General features: G+C 42.3%; 1 protein-coding gene across 1 annotated transcript in view; it reads left to right on the top strand.

Moving 5' to 3' along the window:
• The window catches only part of ptk7b (protein tyrosine kinase 7b), a 90,222-nt gene that overhangs the window by 46,007 nt on the left and 24,385 nt on the right, over nt 1-19,830 (top strand). Inside the window, exon 2 of the mRNA XM_037781554.1 lies at nt 14,610-14,906. Within this exon, the coding sequence (XP_037637482.1) occupies nt 14,610-14,906 (297 nt within the window). The remainder of the gene's footprint in view (nt 1-14,609; nt 14,907-19,830) is intronic.

Below are 19,830 nucleotides of genomic sequence, written 5' to 3'. Positions count from 1 at the left end.
CAATTCTTTTGAGTCAAGATACAACCTTATTGCGATTTTAAACATTTTGCAATTTGCTGGGTATTGCTTTTTATTACCTTCTTTCAACTGCAAATTATGCAATCTGTCAACATCCGTTTTATGTAATAAGTATTGCTGTCAAAGTTAACGTGATAATAATGCGTTAACGCAAATTTGTTTTAACACCACTAATTTCTTTAAGGCATTAACGTGACTTGCAATTTTTAGGTTGTAGCGGGCTCTGTTTTAAAGCTAGAGTGAAGATACTGCTATCATATGAAACTAGAAAACCTAACCATGTCATACAAGCTCGTCACAAAGGGAGCTGAATGACGCACCAAACTTACGCTAAATTTTTGCAAGGAAAACTAGCATGGCCATTTTCAAAGGGGTCCCTTGACGTCTGACCTCGAGCGTTATTTAGCGTTCTTCCTGACAAGCTAACATGACATGGTTGGTACCAGTAGATTCCTTAGTTTTCTAGTTTCATATGATACCAGTATCTTCACTCTAGCTTTAAAACTGAGTCCGCTACAGCCTAAAAATGGTTGCTGTATTGATTTTCTCCCCCACCCCTGCTTCATTCTGAAAGTCTCCTCTTCTTCCTCCCCTCTTATCTTGGCTCACTCCCCTTCATGCCGGGTAGTTTGCCAGGGGGATTGTCGAGTGCCACCACATTCCTGGTTGGCACTCATGTCTGGACATAGCAGAGGTGCAGGCATTAGCCAGAGCCGCCTGCAGAGAGGAGACCGGCGCTGGCAGCCAAGGACTCAGCGCCCATCTGCTGCCAGAGCCAGTGAGGGAACCATCATTTATTACTTCCACTGATGCGAAAAGCAGCTCTTGTCACTCTGGAGACATATTGTCCCGTGATTGCTGCACTCTCGAAGGTTTCCGTCCCAAGTAGTCTGCATGTTTGGCTTCGGGTTGTGCAGTGGAGCTATTTTTCCCCCTCTTTCTGTTTAATCCATCCAACTTGTTCATCCTCAGTCACAGATCGTATTTCAGAAGGCAAGACACTTGGAAACAGCATCCCGTTTCTTGCCATTTCTGCTTTATCTCATATCTGTCATATTGTTCTGTAGAGGCGGCGTCTACAGGCCTGCAGAGGAAGATTTAACCCTGCAGCTCCAGCTCTCTAACTCCCACTTTAAAAGCAGACCCTTTAGTCTGAAACATCTATCAGTGTTTAGCCTGACTGCAAACTGCTGAGCTCCTCTGTTCCACTGTGTCTTAATCTTCCATCTTTGGCTCATAATGCTGGAAAAAAATCACAGAGTGTGACCCCAGATGTTTGACATTACAGTTCCTTTATATTTAGTTTGATACTAAATCCTCAGTTAATTTTTGCTCATGCCCTTTGCAGGGTAGTTATAGCACTTACTTATGTAAACAGTTTGCATTAGGCTTTCATGCCGGCTGTGTGTAGAGCCTTTGTTGTATATATGGAGAAAAAAATTAAATATATGTACAAGAAATGGCGGCCTTTGTTCTCTTCTGCTGCACTGTTGAGTTTTCCCTCTAAAAGTGGTGTCATTACTGGATTAGTGCCCAGTTTTTCAGGACCAAAGAGACAGGAACGGCCCAACCTGCCTTACCTGAGCAAAGCCTAATCCGCTTTAATCTAATAATTGCTCTCCCATTCACTCAGAGCACAGCTGCAGGGGACGGTTGTGGCTCCAGATTGCTGTGCACCATGGGTAATAATACCCATAGTCCCCTTTCATGGCCAGGATCAGATCTGTGGACGCCGCGAAGGTTTTGTCATCGTCATCGTTTGGGCGTTCCAGACAAACCTCTTCTCGGTGCCTTTCTTTCCCCGTCGGCTCAGGTTCAGTCCTCAGCATGCGTGGATTACACAGAGATGCATTAGGCTGCCTGTGTTTCAACAGTCGGCCTTTTATGAGTGGGTGTTGAAAATTGGTGAGAGCTGGCCGTGCTCACATGTCTCTATTTTAGATACAGCATGACAGTTATGAAGCCTGGTGTGGAGGGACAGAGCAGCGGGGGGCGATGAGAGACACTGCTCATATCTTCTCTGAAAAGGCTTCTTCAGAAGCTGAAGCTCCGTCTGTCGTAAAGCCAGCGAATCACGCTCCGTGAACTGCCATTTATATATCACACGATAACACAAAATAGCATGACATTGTGATGCTATGCTAATGTTCGGCGTTACAGTTAAATAACCTCAGCAGTGAGATAAAAGTCAACCATTTGATGCAAAGACAGCTTCTTCTACAAACTGGTGACATGGAAGTTAAACTAAAAATGTGATGATAAGTGTACAAAATCTATCATAAAGTAGATTTTTGTGAATAGAAAATAGAGCTATTTATAAAAGTAATCTTTTTTTTCAAAATGAATGGCCTGATGCTAATTATTCTGTCCTGTCTATTATCCTGCTTAAACTATGAGTTATGATTATGTCTGTTATTCCTGCTGGTTATATAATGAACTACTAGTGTTCCTCAGGGGCCAGACTAGTCCCAGTCCTCAGTCCTAGCCTGAAGCCCGCTGCAGGCCTCCTAGCACGGCTAGTAATGAGGCGGTAATGGCGAAGGATGGGTGGCCTATTAAAGCACACGTGAAGGAGCGTTTGGGTGGGGCCCAGCCAACACTTTGATGCTGTTGACCGCCTCCCGGTGCGCTTATTAAGAGATTTATGACTGACGCCTGTTCCCCCCTCCCTCCTCCTGCTCGCACTGTTACATGAGTGTTTTTATTATTTTCCCTGTCATGGAGACCATATGGAGCACTTCTTCATTTCAAAGGCAGAGGTGTGCTGGCAAGCAGCGTCTCGTTAGGAGGGATGAGAGGGTATTTCATTGCGGTGTAATAGAGGTGACGCACTTCTGTCAAAACGCCATGTCAAATAGTTTTCTGTAATGCAGAATCTACAGCTGTAATGCAATCAGTGTCATGTTCCTGATGAAAGGGCTCATTTTAGGAGTCAAAATGGGGATCACGCTAGAGATTCCACTGAGGCGTCATGGATGACTGTTGCTGCCGTTTGAAGCAAAGCGATGGTCCACCTGGAGAGGTTGCACGCCGGTTGCCATGCCAATGTTGCCTGATAATAAGCCGGGGAGGGGGCCGTCTCAGTCTAAGGGGAGCAGAGCTCGCTCCCCGCCGTCAGCGGCAAGACGGAGAGTAACAGGCATAAACTGATAGTGATCTCAGTGAGGTTTGTTATAATGAGCCCGGCCCACTCTTTGCACACGAGCAAGTCGCTCCACAGAGCGAGACCCCTCCACAGAGCAATTACCTGGTACAATAAGAGCAGAGATTGAATTAAGGTAGCGGGTGTGCATACCGGCCTTACTGGTAAAAAGGCAGCCCGGCTCTGCTGCTTTGAACATTTTCAATTAGAAGCAGAGGAATGAACACAGAGATGTGCTCTGCTGATGAATGCCACGCAGAGAAGAAAATACTACCCGGGGTCAGTTTTTTGGATGTAATGAAAAGAGACAGCAGGGGCTCGTTCTTTTGTATTACTTTGATCCATTTCAGCTTGATGGAGTGGGGGTGCCTGCCTCTGTAATGGCACGTTGGTGCTGCTTGAACATTGTCTATTTGTTCATACCTGAATGTTACCTTGTATGAGGCTCTGATGTCATTTATCAAACCCTGAGAAGAGACCCTGCATTGTACAGATTTCCTGGACTGGAATAGTTTTGAAAGTAGTAGTTAATCAACACAAAATTAATGACCATCAATTTTAAAGGTCAATTAGGGCTGCAACAAACGATTATTTTCATTGTCGATTAATCTGTCGATTTTTTTCTCGATTAATCGATCAGTTGTTTGGTCTATAAAATGTCAGAAAATGGAGAAAAATATCGATCAGTGTTTTTTCTCAAAGCCCAAGATGACATCCTCAAATGTCTTGTTTTGTCCACAACTCAAAGATATTCAGTTTACTGTCATAGAGGAGTAAAGAAACCAGAAAATATTCACTTTTAAGAAGCTGGAATCAGAGAGTTTTTCACTTTTTTTCTTAAGAAATTACTCAAATCCATTAATCGATTATCCAATTAGTTGGCGATTTATTTCATAGTGGACAACTAATCGATTAATCGTTGCAGCTCTAGTATCAATCTTTTCATCTAACTTTCAGATGTGAGGATTTGACTATTTTTATGTCACTGAACTAAATATTTTGGGGTTTGGGTCTGTTGGATGGGCAAAACAAGCAATTTGACCTTTCAGTAGAAGATTTATCAATAACAAAAATAATCCTCAGTTGCAGCCCTTGACAAGTTTAAGATTAAACACATGAACTCCCTCATCTCTTACACCTTTATTTCCCTTTGTTTTCTACTTAAGGGGTCAATAATGAGATCAGTCTGTTGGGAACCAAACTGTCACTCCCGTTACAATGTTTTGACAGAGACATTGTACCTGGCCTGACTTTGTCCTGTTTAACGTCTCTGCTGTCAAGTTAAATAAGGCAACCTGACCTCTTTGTTTGGGCAGCATTTCAGCTTCATGCACTGGTGATTTCTCTGTGTAAATTCTTGTCGGAGATGCCAAAATGTTTCTGACATAAAGCATTGTTAAAAATATTGACCAAAATTCACTGAAGCATGAAAATGCACTTGTAGCTAAATAAACTCAATTTGACATCGGTATCTGAGATTAGCTTCTATTTTTCAGTTAGCAGTGCTTTGTTTATAAAAGCACAGATTTTATTTTATGTCTTTTTTTTGTTTGTTTTACACTTTTATTACCACAATATCAATTTGCATTTTTGACCATGATCCATATTCTCCAACATTGCATTGCGTGCATGTTCTCAGTTGTAGCTGGAATTTAAATTGTGATTTGTCAAGATATCACAGCATTAATAAATCACAATGCAGTTTATCATGTAGCCGTACCTGTTTTACGCTCTTTTGGTTTCTGCCAACCACTTTTCAAGGAGGCAGCCAGGTGAGGCAACTCAGTCAGTGGAAAACACACACACACACACACATCTGGTAATTTGCATGACGGGCAGTGAAATCTCTGTCAGTTGGCTTCATACTGTTTGCCCTTCATTCCCTCTCCGATTCATCTCCCTGACATCTTGATCCAGAAACACAACTGGGGATGACGTTTTCACGGTTTTTCATCTGAGGTTGTATTTCAGCTATTAAAACACACTGTGACAGATTGTTATCGGCCCCTCTCTGCAAGTGCCAACATGACACTCACCCAAGCTAGCACCTCTGAGACTTCATCGAGACTTGATGGATTGTTCTATAACATTACATGTATTTGGCTGCCATGTGGTTACTACTGGTTACTACTAGCTAATTTATATAGAGTACATGAAAAAGAAAGAGATACTGTAGACCTTTTCAAACTTGACAACATAAATATTCTAAATGGGCCCTTTTGTATTTCCCGTTGTAATGTTTTTTTAATGCAGTAGCTGACAGGAAGTAAACTTGGACCAAAGCTGTTGCCCTAGCGACAGAATACCAATGAAAAGGTCTATACTGTAGACCTGAAATTCATCAGGCGGTTCTCATGCAATGTTCCTAGATATACCTATGAAAAGTAATGCACTGTAATTTGTGTATCCCACAAAATCTATTTGTGTGTAATTCACGTAATCGTGAACCAGGAAATTACAAAGAACGGCAAACGCAGCGTAGGGAGGAGGTCGGGGTGGATGGGAGGGGTCAAAAAACACCATACTTTTGCCCAGAAGGCTGGCGTTCGTGTCCCGTGTGAAACATAACTTAAGTTACACCACTTCCGGAGTTAGTTTAACCCGAACCGCAATCTTTTCTTAAACCTAGATTAAATATAATATATCACCTTGCTTAGAATATCGTAATATATTGAATTGTAACCCCTTTATCATGATGCGTATCCTATCGCCAGATTCTTGCCAAAACACAGGCCATTATGAATTATGAATTACATTTCAGTTGGTACTCAAAAGGTATTTAGGTTCGATACCCAGGACTACTTCCAAGTGGGTTAAAACAAATTAGAAACTAATTCTATTTTGCCATATTGTGCATCTTACTGTCTTCTTCTGACAGTGAGGACTTTTCTCCTTTCGCTCCCTCCTTCGCTCCGTGACATCCACCCTGGTAGGAATGCTAATCTTGTTAGCTCGGCATTCCAGTCAACCAGCAGGAATCTGCAGGAATTGCTAGAGATAAAAAATATGATTTACATTTTTTTTATCCCCACTGATGGCATTCCTGAATTGTTTAAGGGGAGCACTTTAAAGACGACCTCGTTAACTGAGCCTGAGGATGAAGACGGGGATCCACCCTTATTTTGGATCTTAACTTTCTCCTCAGAAAGTTGACCGGAGGGCACTAGACTTGTGTATTCTACAGTGTAAGACGGCACAGCGGCTGCTAAAATAGATGCTTTCAAGGAGAGAGTTTGCATCAGTCTACCATGTTGAAAAATTGATGCCATGTTTTTCCAGTCTGTTTGGCCCATGTCTGACCTCGTGATTACCATTAACTAAATAAGATGTTTCATTCTGCTTCCAAATCATGCTTAGCTCTCTTTCAGATCTCATGTGAAGAACTCTCTGCGTTGTTAATAATTGATCCGATCAGAGGCGCTCTAATCGTGTCTGTGTCGTTTCCCCCCTTTTTTTGCACTCTTTTGAAGTTGCACTGTTTGTGCAGTTTGAGCAAAGAGGGCTGATGTTATCTGGAGTCGTGCTGCTCTTATCCTTAATTGGGTTATGTAGATTTTGCGGCTGGGGAGAGGAGGGAGTAATGAAAATAGAGTGATCATGGATGGTGGAAGCGTCTTCATTAACGATGGCAGACTTTTAGTGCTGTTTTCGTGCATGACTTTAAACTCAAAAAGAGTGTTTGACAGTGTTTTAATGGATGTCTGCAGCAGTTTAACTGTAGGAATTTTTATGTCAACCGAGGCGTCGTTGAGATAAACATCTAATAGCAGCTACGCTCCAATCACTGTCTCACGCTCCGTCAGCATCGCTCATTTCCGCGACTCCAAGACTCCTCGTTCTGCCGTCCTGTCACTCTAAAACATTTCGGAGCAGCTGTCTCGCTCCGACACGGTCCGTTGAGAAGCTGTGAAATCACACACGTAGGGGCTTTTTGAGCTCCCACACGGGGAGACATGGGTGTGCCCGGTGCCAAGTATTTGTGGGTGCTGCTGTTTGCGTCTATGCATGTGCAGGGTGTCTTCCCCTTTAACCTTTTTGCAGCCTCCGGCATGTGTGTCATCCCTGCTTGTCGTCACTCTGGCTGGATACACACGATCCCGATTACAGGATATCCACTGATAAGATAACGTCCTCTTTGATGCAGCTGTTTATCTGAAGGAATTAAGGCTCTTATCTGAAATATTTTTTAGAAATATAGAAGCAGTTTCAGTTTTAACAGACAACTTTTACCTGCACAATGAAAGCCTGTGTGTAGTCTGTATTAACATCAAACAGTTTGTCTTATCTGGATATTGATTTCATTGTTAATGTCCACAGATAATTTACACACTCTCCCACATAACCTCTTTCTTTGACCCCAATTCTGCTGCTTGCATTCAGCCCTACTCTTATATGGTGATAGTTTTTCTTGAAATGTGATTCCCCTCGGCCAGCTCTGCTTGCCAGTGCCAGCAGACAAAGTTGAGAAAGAGAGAAGAGAAGCGTCGGCTGCTGATGAGCCCATTATGGTTGGTTCTGTCTGTCAGGCCGACTTAAAGGCGACTTCCACCTGACAGCGCTGACAGCCGAGCCAGGCTTAATGGGGTCGGCAGTGCAGCGAGTTGAGATTCCCCGCGTGCAGATATTTCACCCCTCTCAGCAGTTTCCCTCTCCGTCTTTAACCTACTTTCTCTGTCTTCCAACTTCTTTCCAGATACCTTGATCGAAAATCCAGAGAAACCCAAACTATTTTGAAAACGAAGAACTATTAATATTTCATGGTCGATCGCAGCTCATCCGGGTGCATTAGTGTATTCGTTGCTGGCTTTTCCCGGCAAGTGCATATTGATTGGTGTCAGAGCCAAGACTTTTTTTTTTTTGTTTTCTGTTTTTCTTAATCTGTGAAGAGATGGAGGCTCCCTGGAGGGAGAGTGTGTTTGTGCCTAGTTTTCTACTGCTTTGATTTATTTAGACATCATATTCCTTTCCTGTTATGAAGCTTTCTGGTATAAAAAAAACAACTACATTTTAAGTTAGTGTAATTGAAAATTCAGTCAACATAAACTTTGATGATTAATCATTTATCAAGATAGTTATCGATTATTCAAGCAAAAATAGTACAAGAGTACATTTACTTGTTCCAGCTTCTCAAATGGGGAGGATATGTAGTTTTTGTCTTTGCAAATTTTGAATGAGCAGTTTTCAATATTTTCTGACATTTTATACACTTAACTATTAATTCTAAAAACAATCTACCAATCAACCAATAATGAAGATATTGATTGGTTAGAGCTCTAATTTTAAAACTTAAAGGAGTTCTCCAATAAAAGTTATATTTACATTCAGTTAGGGCTGGGGGATATGGCCAAAACCTATCCTGATATAGGTCATTTCATATCTCAATAATATGAATAACAATATTGCATGTTTTCTGGTAATTCGATAAATAATCTATATAAAATAAGACATAGTAAAACCTATTTTTGTATACTACTGTGTGAATTAAAAACACTTGACAAATGAAAAGTTCTGAGTATTTTCTTATTTTAAGAACTTGAACAGTTAAAGTGAAATTATAGAGAAAAAATAAATAAATATACGTAAGCCTAGCCTATAACGCGATAGAAACAATATAGAAAACAATATACAATGGACATTTTTATATTGTTTTGACGATGTATATCGTCATATTGCCCAGCCCTACATTCAGTGTGTATCTTTGAGGTAACCCGTTGAATGCCTTTCCTTCCTCATGAAACATTTGCAAAGCTGATTATTTAAATAATTTGAAATAAGGCATTGTTTGATACCACTTTGCTCCGCTTCTTTGCATGTTACTGCCACCAGTTGTTGGTCGACACAAGAGTGTGAAACCGGTGTGAAGGAAAGTGTCTCGCATCGCCTGTGTGCAAATATATAACGGGAAACTTAAAAAAGTTGCTCCATAGCGCCACTAGTGGCGAAACTCCTTTCAGTCCAACTTTAATTTGTATTTAATCTATTCCGCTGTATTTCTTTGTGCTATTGTTCAGTTTGTCAGTTTAACATTCTACCCTTTCGATACCTGAGTCTCAGCATTGCAGAGCTTTTGCCATAAGAGCATTCCCACTCTGTCCTCCCCTCTCTCGCTGTTTGTTTCCCCTTCATCAGTAACTCTCCCTTTCAACCACTCTCACTTTGAAGGGCCCTCAGTGGGAGTTTGGATAGCATCTGCTCCGCTTATCTATTTGAAATGTCACTCTGTGCAGAGCCAAACATTCCTGTTCCCTCAGCCGTTGTGTGAGTCTGTGAAAAGCATGACCTAAATGAACTGTATTGATTTGGTCAGACAGACACAACTTTAGTAGTATTTATGTTGCAACTTGCAGCGCGTCTACGTCATGGTGGTAGAGGTGATCAGAGATGGCAGCTCTGGCTTTGTGTTTACGATTGTGTGCTTTGTATATGTGTGTGTGTGTGTGTGTGTGCCCTCCGTGTCTATACTTGTATCTGTTTAGAGAGGCAGGGCTGCGGTGTGTTTGAGAGATGTAGGTCACGATGCCTTCCCTGTTTGAACCTGGCAGACTTCCTCAGACGTGATAGACTATGCCTCACTCTCTCCCCATCTTAGTCTGTCATCCTGTGGTATGTGAAAACACCTTATCTGTGTGTGCTGTCTCTGCTGGGACTTTTCCCGGAAGTCATTCCCTTTGTAAACACACACACACACACACACTATATGTCAACGTGCATCTCAAATGAAACCATCAACTGCATGCCACAGCTCCGATGTTTCTCCACCAGAGCTCGTAACACCGCTGTTCACAGAGGAGGCTCAGTGTGATGGAAGTTGGCACGCTCGCTCACACACCAGCTGTAAGCTTGGCGTGAAGGCAGCGTGCTGTCTGTGAACATTACTTGATGGATTGTTTGAGGTGGATGTTGGGGAAAGACTCCGCTGGTGTTTCCAACCCATCTGCTGCCTTTTATCCCAGTTTTATGCAGATGGAACAAATTCTCAGCCTCTTAGGGAAATGTTAGAGACCGCACTTGCTTATACAGAAGAGACGTTATAACAATCGGTTGTGCAATATATCCTGTGAAGCTCGAGGCCGACCGATACAATGACGATAGTTAGGACCAGGAAAAAAGCCAAAACCCGATTAATCGGCCGATACCCCCAATGCCCATTAAAAAAATTTGACACTGTCGGAAAACAATTTTTGACCTTATTACAAACTATATAACTAACTGACATCTAAGTCAAATAAATAAATACATTTGTAACTTCAAACTTAAAGTACTAAATATCTAAACATGAAATGAATCCCACTTGTCTGCTTGCTGTAAAATCAGCTGTTCCCCGGGACCGCGTTGAAGGTTTTTTTCATGCAGTGGAAAATTGCTTTCTGAAAAATGTATGTCAAACTATCTAAAAAATAAACAGACCTATCTAAAACGTAATTTAAAGTCTGTCGTGCATTTATGGCTGGAGCACACTTTTGCTCGATAAATAACTTAAAGAATTTATTCATCAACATTTTATGAGAAAATAAGAATAAAAGAAGCTGTGATTTGATAATAATAAAAAAAAAAAGGTCTAGGTGGCTCAAATTGAGGTGAAGAGGTGACCTTTCATCCCAAGTGAGACATTTTGCCTGATACAGTGAAGTAAAAGCCAATCATCAGGCAGCAGGTGTCTCTCCTGGAGCCTGTAAATTTCTCCGCACATTGTATTTACAGCTGAAAGAAAAGCCACTGGGGCTGTGACCTCTAATACAGTGTCGCCAGGGGGAAAAAAAACAATTTCCCCAAAGAAGCCATCGATCCACCTGGCCAGACTTGGTGAAATTAAAAACTAAAGTATGATGGACTAGAACTAATAACACTGTGGAGTGGAGTATAGTGTGTCTTTGTCTCACCATCCCACCAAAGTTGAAAAAAAGGGTGACCAAAACTGTGTTATTTTTTTTAATAAAATATGAGATGAGAGAGCAAGAGCATCCACATAAAAGTGCTTTGTAATGTGCAGTCAGCAAGGACATTTGCAAGAAAAGGAGTCCTGTTGGAGAGCAGAGATAGCTGTCTGTGAAATCCCCTTTTCTCAGCTCACCAGCATCCTTACAAATAGTGACTTGTTATTCTATGTTTGTGTTTTAGGCCTTGAAGGGAGATGACTGTGGATTTGTCCCATTGTAGGAAAACATTTAATGGTGATTGTTGTCTTCGTGCTGTTGTGTCCTTCCCTGAGGATATTTTCTCTTTCATGCATAGTAGGAGACGTTCAGCAGTGGATTTTGGCTTTAACACAGGAATACTGATGGTTTTTATCTGTGTGGGAGGTGTTTAGTTAACACATATCTCTTTACTTGAGCTAAATGTTCATGTTCATGTTCAAAAACACTCAAGAACACGGCCAGACATTCCTTCTTATTTTTGGCACTGTCAGGGAATGCATAATGCATATAACTCAGTTTGATCCATCTACCTACCTTGTATGTAACATAGATGGTATTTCAGTATCTTATTTCTTGCTGACATTAACAGCAGAGGTCCACCACGTTTTGATACTAGTCCTCTACCTCTGATATTCTTTGGTAATTTCAGTTCCTTCTAGGGCTGTGTGTTGGCAAGAATCTGGCGATACGATATGTATCATGATACTGGGGTAACCATTCAATATATTGTGATATTGTAAGCAAGGCGATATATTGCAATCTTTTAAATCAAAATTTTAGGAAAAAACTGTCATAGTATAAAGAACAAACACCAGAAATGCAAAAATAACACATTTATACTGCATGCAAAAAACTGCATGGTTTTTGCCCAAACCCGCATGTGATTATCATAAAGTGGTCATGTCTGTAAACCCCTAGTTCCTTTTGTCTGTAAAGGTAAGGGGGCATTTAAGGCAAAATAATTAGTTTCATCACCCAGCTTATCCACAGCCTCTCTAGCTGTCTACCATGTTTAACCAGCCTTTCTGCCTCGCTGCGTCTTTTTCTGCCTGCCTGTCTGTCAGCTCGAGCCACCTGCAGCAGAGACAAAGGTGAGCCTGATGAAGAGCTGGACAGGCAGCAGAAGGACAGGAGCGGTGGGATGAGGAGGGTCAAAGATGGAGGAATTACCTTGGCTCATCTTCAACAGGCTCCTTGATTTAACATTATTGAAAGATCCTCTTACTTGGCTTCAGTCCTGCAAGAGACTATGAACACACACACAGACACCGTTACGCAGGTGTAGGTATGCTTAATCGACTCTAGCGGTGGACCTTTCTTATCATAACAAACCGTGACATCAGGTATGATAACATTGTGTTACACTGGACTCATGAGGGCCTGCTGTGACACACTATTGAGTTGGCTATTGATGAGTAGTTCATTGTGGTAGTTGTTCAAACAAGAAGGTAGCGCAGCTGTTGATGCCAGTCAGACTCCTTCCATTGTTTCCAACATTTCTCTAATTAGCAACAAACATGAATGCAGCTCGTCAAGATGTTGTGTTTTTTGGGTTTGTTTGTTTTTGAGATAGACACAAGAACTATCGTGTAGAGGTGTTTGTGAGCTGGAATAAGCAAGTGTAAAAACTGGCAATTTTGCAAAGAAAACAATCTGTGTTTTTTGATCCAAGAGTCTATTTAAAATCATAGAACACGAGGATGAATTGGTTGGATCGTAACTGTTACCACATGCTCTTTCAACTTCTTCTGGTTGTTCCATGAATGGCATTAAAAAAGGGAAAAATAAAAATAGGAAACAAGAAAACGTCTTGTAATGAGGAACCACAGACCAGAGACAGAAATAAAAACTGAAATTAGAGTATTACTCACACTGTTTTCATTTTCTTTACTCCGTGTCTTCTAGGGATGCTAAATCAAACCGTGGGCTTGTTGAACTGTTGCACCACTATTACATACAGGCCTGCTAATTTTTTGATGAGTTGCCAGAGACATAGAAGAGGCAATTACCTGCATATAAGCTTACTTGACCATTAAGTAGCCGACCTTATTTCATGTGTAAAATCAGTATTTTGGTTTCGTATAATATAGAAATATCATTCATTACTAGGGGTGTAAGAAAATATCGATACACATGAGTATCGTGATATTATGTTTTGTGATACTGTGTTGATTTGTCCGGCAGACCCAGACACTATACCTCTTCCAGAGGTTGTAGCGGACGCTTTAAGGCGTTATAGTAAAGATACTGGCATCATATAAAAGAAGAAAACCTAAGGAATCCATTGGTACCAACCATGTCATACTAGCTTGTTGCAGAGGAGGCTAAATAACGCTCCAAAGTTGGGCTAAATTTTGGCGAGGAAAAATTGGCATGACCATTTTCAAAGGGGTCCCTTGACCTCTGACCTCAAGAAATGTGAATGAAAATGGGTTCTATTAGTACCCATGAGTCTCCCCTTTACAGACATGCCCACTTTATGATAATCACATGCAGCTTGGGGCAAAAACAATGCAGTTTTGCATGCAGTATAAATGTGTTATTTTCGCTTAGTCTAAAATGGTGTATTTGAATATTTCTGCATACTGGGGTCCCTAAACAGTCTTGTAATTACAAAAATTGGGCTTGACTGTAAAACTGACACTCAAATCCAATTGTATTCATGTGTAATGATGTTCGTCCCCATAGTAGCCATTTCACATAGTGACTGTCTTTTACTAAGACGGTGGTGTGTGTTTATACTATGACAATGATGATATATTTTTTAAAAATTGAAATATATCACCTTGCTTACAGTATCGAAATATATTAATTGTTACCCCTGTATCATGACATTTATTGTATCGCCAGATCCTTGTCAATGCACAGAAATGGTTGTTTTTCTTCTTGCTAATGTGCAAAACAAAATAAACCGAATACAAACCGAACCGTGGGCTCGTTGAACCGTTGCACCACTAGTGTCTTCACCCTGATTTAGTTTACTGTGTTTTGTGACCTCTTATTTTATAACTGTAGCATATCAAAATGACTGTGACCGTGTTGTATTCTTCCAGCCTTCAGTCCAAGTCACACTCTTAGTCATTTTTCTCCACAGAGATGGTGTTAAATAGAGCAGAAAACATGTCTCTCACACAGTGCTTGTACACAGCATCACGAGGGGGAATAAAAGATTTAAATGTGCGTGAGGATGTGTGTGCAACACATCACGTCTTGTTTGAGATACGTGAGCTGATGGCACATGACTGTGAGGCACTCCTGTGTGTGTGTGTGTGTGTGTGTGTGTGTGTGTCTATTAGATCACCGACTCGCGTCACAGCCTCACTAACGGGAAAAAAAGTATTTTCTCCGTGTTAGGTCTGATAATTTTACGAGAAAATAATTCACGGCTAGCCAGTATTGTCTAAACATCACATTCCTCTGCAAGGCTAAGTGGTCGCCATGGCATACACTTAATGAACGGAAAAAGCAGTAAAATGTTAACAGCAGCTCCTTTCTAATCCTCTGTCTTCTACTTTCTCTCTCTCCTCTTCCAGTTCTGTCCATCCAGGCTGCCGCCATCCAGTTCACCAAGGAGCCCAAGTCCCAGGATGCCTTGCACGGCCGCAGCGCCATGCTACGCTGCGAGGTCAGCGATCCAACCGACATCAGTTACGGCTGGCATCACAACGGCCAGCCCCTGGAAAGCAGCGAGAGGCGCTTCCAGGAGGGCAGCAACCTCAAGTTCACCGCTGTGGATCGGCAGCTGGATGCGGGGAACTTTGAGTGCGTCGCACGAAACGAGGTCGCGGGAGAGGTGCTCCACTCCACCAAAGCCTCCTTCAATATCAAGTGTGAGTGTTTCATTTCAAGCCGTTCTCACCCTCATTCTTTAAAAAACCTCCCGAGTGAAAATTGCCAGCTGACAGGGTTTCATAATGGCAACAAGGGCGCGCATCCAGTTTCTGGATCAAAAAAGCAAAACAAAAGTAGCCGTATAAGATGACAGGTAGTATGAGCTGAAGGAATGTTTCCACCTTGTTGCCTTGTTCTTTGTGGCTTCCTCTCCCGCTCTCCAAAGGGAAACTGGATATGTGCGCCACCAAGCATGTGTTTCTTGTTGCTTGTATCTTTTTTTCTCCGTTGTGCAACACTCTCTTTTCCCATATACTATCAAAAGGCTTTTGTCTGGAAATTACCGAGCAGTGTAATTTGCTTCCCAGCTATATAATTATTTAGGTTTACATTAACACTGGCCTCCCCGCTCCAGCTTTTCACTCTTTTCTGTCCCATTAAGGAGGCACACTAGTATCTTAAGTTTGTTGTTTAGCCCCAAAACCAAACCTCAACGACCCTCTTAAGTTTCAGCGGAAGCCATGGGAATTCTGCACAGCCCTGTTTGGGATAAATAACAACCTTGTTCCAGCATTGTGGAAGGCCCTCAGGTACCAGTCGTTAGTGAAAAGCCTTTGTGTCTTACAAACAGAGACAGAGAGAGTTTGTACTGATGGCAGTAGACAACAAAAAGCAAAGCAGGATGAAAAATGGCTCCATCTGGAATATGTTGTCCTCTCTTGCTACATTCAGCCGGAGGTTTCTCTTTTGCGGTGATGTTACTCGTTCAAAGGCTGATTACGAGAACAGATGAGCGTCCAGACCTCCTGGTAGCAAACTGAGAGACAGACCGAGAGGCAGAGAGCAGAGGTTTAACCCCTGCTCTATGATGTGTCTCCACCAGTGGATATTTGTGGGCTGCGATGTTGAGCCCCGACTCCGAACGATTACAGTTTTTAGCCAGATGGACCGAGGAAGCACATCAGTTTTCCAAACCTTGTCTGATCTGAAGGGAACTGCTTTTATGCGTTGCAATTAAACGTGATGTAGTGTGTCAATAAAGCTCAACTGACACACTCCCACAGATTAAAAGGAAAAAAAAAACAAGTTAGACACGAAGCACCAGTTTTTAAGATCTGCCATCATGACCCAGAATAAACTTCACTGTCTGCCAGGTCATTAATATTCCCACGCATTGGAAGAGAGGCATGTTTTTACTGGAACGAAGGTGGTGTATTCATTTTTCAAAATCAAATTTATTCTTGCTCATTTAAGCATGGAAATGAAACATGTTTACACAAGAGTGGTAATACATTTTTAGATCAGTGTAGATGTGATATTTGGAGAAAAAGAGTGTCAAAACATGATTTAAATATAAAATAAGATGTGACTTGATCTTTAATGTTGTTGAAAGATCTGGGTCAAGTTCGAGGCATGCACAGATCACAATAATATCTGACTTCTTACCGCTCTATTTGGCAATTGGCAATGCAACAATCAGCTGTTTTCAGCAAAAAGCTCTGATAAACCTAGTGTACTCTACCTTGAGCTTAAACTGTATTTCAATCGTCATATACATTACATACATGCAATTTGACCTCTGCGTTTAACCCATCCTGAGCATTAGGATCAGTGGGCTGCTGGGAAGAGCCCAGAGAGCAGCTTAGAGTTTAGTGTCTCGCTCAAGGACACTTCTACATGTGGACATTAGGAGGGATCGAACCACTAGCCCTGTGATTAAAGGATGATGCGCTCTAGCCCCTGGGCCACAGCCGCCCAACACACCAGCCCAGCACCAAACATCAGTTAGACAAAGTTAGCGACTAGCTGGTGCACAAAGTGGAGCATTTAGCAGCTAAAGAGTGAATGTTGCTCCATGTCTGCTTCATGTGTCAATAAGCAGCTGTTGAGCATACCAACTTCATAAGGTGATAATGCATCAGTGTAGGGGCAAGTTTAACTAAATAAATCCTCAGTAAAGATACTTCCGTTAGTACACTTCATGTAGTACACTGTACACACTATGTACTTACTTGTGTAGTGCATGAATTTCGACAGCGCGGTGTTGTCTCTAATTACACTCAGCTGTTGTGCACTCACCGGAAGCTCGCTAGATCAGCTGCGGATATCACGCCATATCAGCAATAATTCAATTTAGATGGATAAATTAACCCAATAATGGCTTATATCTGACTGCAGTATAGTGGCACTTGGTGAAAAAAATGTATACATGTATAACTTAAATTGGTATAGTTAGGTTTTTTACGTTTCAATCGCAACCGCTGCAGCTTCGTCACCCGCCATTTTCATAAGTTCGAAATAGGTTGATGGCCCCTCCTCTTGCGCTACGTAGCAAAAATGGTGGTCGTTGAGGGTGAGGAGTGTCCAGCGTTCCACACTCAATGGTTTGACTGTTTTGAGTACAACATCCGGGTACTTAGAGTGCACTGCATTTTGCCATTGGCTCAAAATAGCAAGTGCAGGTACGGAAGTCCACAAATTGAGACATACCATTAGAAAGTCTTAAATTTGACTCTCTGAAAGTTGACCAGTGCATCAAAGGCGTAGTAACAAATGTGCTTGCACATGATATTTCCTTATTTGTGGGCGTTAACGAGCGTACATATTTGCACGCATGGATTCTCCACCTGCCTCTGTGGGTGTTTATAGGGCATCGTATCATATAGCCTTTAAAGGCGGCCTTTGAAAGTGGATGCTTGAAGAGGCTTTTAGCAAGTCCACCACAGCCATGCAGTACATAAAACAAGATATGAGCAGCAGATAGATACATAGCTGGGAGGCAGACATTAACGGATATAGTGCAGTAAATTCTGCTAGAAACTGTAAGATCGATAGCTTTATATCAGTTTAATAAGAGTACAACAGGCGCGGACTCCTCTGGCACGACTTCAGATAAGAAACCATCCACAGAACACCTCCTTTTAAAGCAGAAACAAGATAAGTTATAGCACAGAACATACTTGAATCAAACAAGGTAAGGTAGCATGCAGTAATAAATCATCCGTAATCACTTCTGTATGCTACATCTGTCTCTGTGCGTATCAACGCATTTGTCTCTGTCATAATGCGCAGGTTGTCTGGCCATCTCTGGATCACTTTAGGTTGATCAGACCATGTTATGACAGATGTTCTCATATTTCCCCAACATACATTTAACGGGCGATAAAGCCGTGCACAGCTTAAAAGTAAAGACCCCCTCTGGCATTAACCCTGCATGTGCGCTCACTCATGTGTACGCTAGTTTGCGTGCGTACTAGTAAATGTGGGTTGTGAGGAGGGGGTATTCATATGTACTGTACATGGACTGTACCGGAGTCGATTGTTTCCCCTCCCCCTCCTGCCCTCTGCAGAGAGAGAGTTAATTTATCTTGCTCTCAATGGTGGGTGGGCAAATCCTGCCAGTTGAGAGTTATTCAGAGTAATTATCCCCCCTCTGTTTTCACTAATAGAGGTTTTAGCCCCCCCTTCATCCTTTTGTCCCGCCCAGTCACTGGGTCTCCATGGCGAGACCGCGTCCAGCAGAGGCGTCGGGCTCAGTCATCGCTATTGTCAGCGTGTTTTGTTGGTCCTGGAGGCAACGCTTCGCTTGACTCTCTGTAACAAGATGCAGACTGACAGTGTCTTGGAAATAAGTGACATAGTAGGAAGAAGGGAAACATACAGTAGAAACCGAGGCACATTTTCTTCCCTATTTAATCTCTCAAATCACAGAGACACACACACACACACACACACACACACACACACACACACACACACACACATGCCATCTCGGTTTAATCACACAGCATGTGTCCTTAACCTACATTTGTTGGGCGGATGCATTTTACAGCATCCTTACTGATGGCGAGTGCAGCTGCACTCTTTCACCTCCCTGTCATTTTTTTCCTAGTCTTTTGTGAGCTGACAAAATGCAGCTCCTCATGCTTAATGACCCAGGCTCCATCCGTCAGCTTGTCCCCTGCAGAGTCACTTTGCTCCAGTGTCTTTTTCTCCTTCCTCTTTCTGTCTCGTCACAGCAGCAGCAGCAGCATCTCTCTGAGTCGCCGTAGTTTGCCGCCTGGCCTGTTGACCCCTGTCAGCCACAGCTGATAAAATCTGACACCTCGCAGCGAGCTGACTCTGTCACGCTTTTCCCAGGGCTGTGCTAGGGCACAAAGTTTACAATATGAAGCCACATGTTTTAGTTATTTCCATACCCATATGGCGCTGTCAGTCAGCACTCCCCTGGATAAAAAAATCCACCTTGCCTCTCTGTTGCACAAACCCTTCTCCATGGCAACAAATCAGCTCGTTGAGTGAAACAGACAAACACGCAGTTGCCTTTTGGCACAGTGAGGAATGAATGGTCCCAGCATCTGCCTTGACAATATCCTTGCAATTCATCTGTTATCATCCCCGTGTTGATAGGGCTTCCTGTTCTGCCTCCAACATAATAATTATACGGCCCTAATTATGGCGTTAGCTGCCAGGCCTGCTCCAACACTTAGTCATGCATTCTGAGAGGGATTATGGGGAAGTATTTGCCGCTAATAGGTTATGAAAGAGCGCCTTCTGTTTGTCGAGCGGACAGCTGGAGAAACCTGAACTGTGAATGGAGCTGTGAGCGAGAGTAAAGGGCTAGAATGTGTGACTGTGAGAAAATCCAGGTCAAAGTGGAAATGAAATAATACCAAGAATTGGTTTTAACCTGCTGGAGAACCAAATAGGCCAGAAACTTTAGACGGTCACAAGGCTGCGAGTGTTGACAAGTGCCCATTGTTGCAATGATTGTCAGGTCACAGAGGTCAAGCAGTGTGTCCTCCTGCACTGTGATTACTTTTTTACCATGGTCTCTCTTAGTGCTCACACTAGAGGTTGATAGTGGATTTTTAAAGGCCGATATAATAACAATATTTTGGATCAGGAATAAGGGCGATAGAC

Source organism: Sebastes umbrosus, chromosome 10 (assembly GCF_015220745.1).
Source record: "Sebastes umbrosus isolate fSebUmb1 chromosome 10, fSebUmb1.pri, whole genome shotgun sequence".
NCBI classification, from domain to species: Eukaryota; Metazoa; Chordata; class Actinopteri; order Perciformes; family Sebastidae; genus Sebastes; species Sebastes umbrosus.
This window is presented reverse-complemented; position numbering and strand designations above follow the sequence as displayed.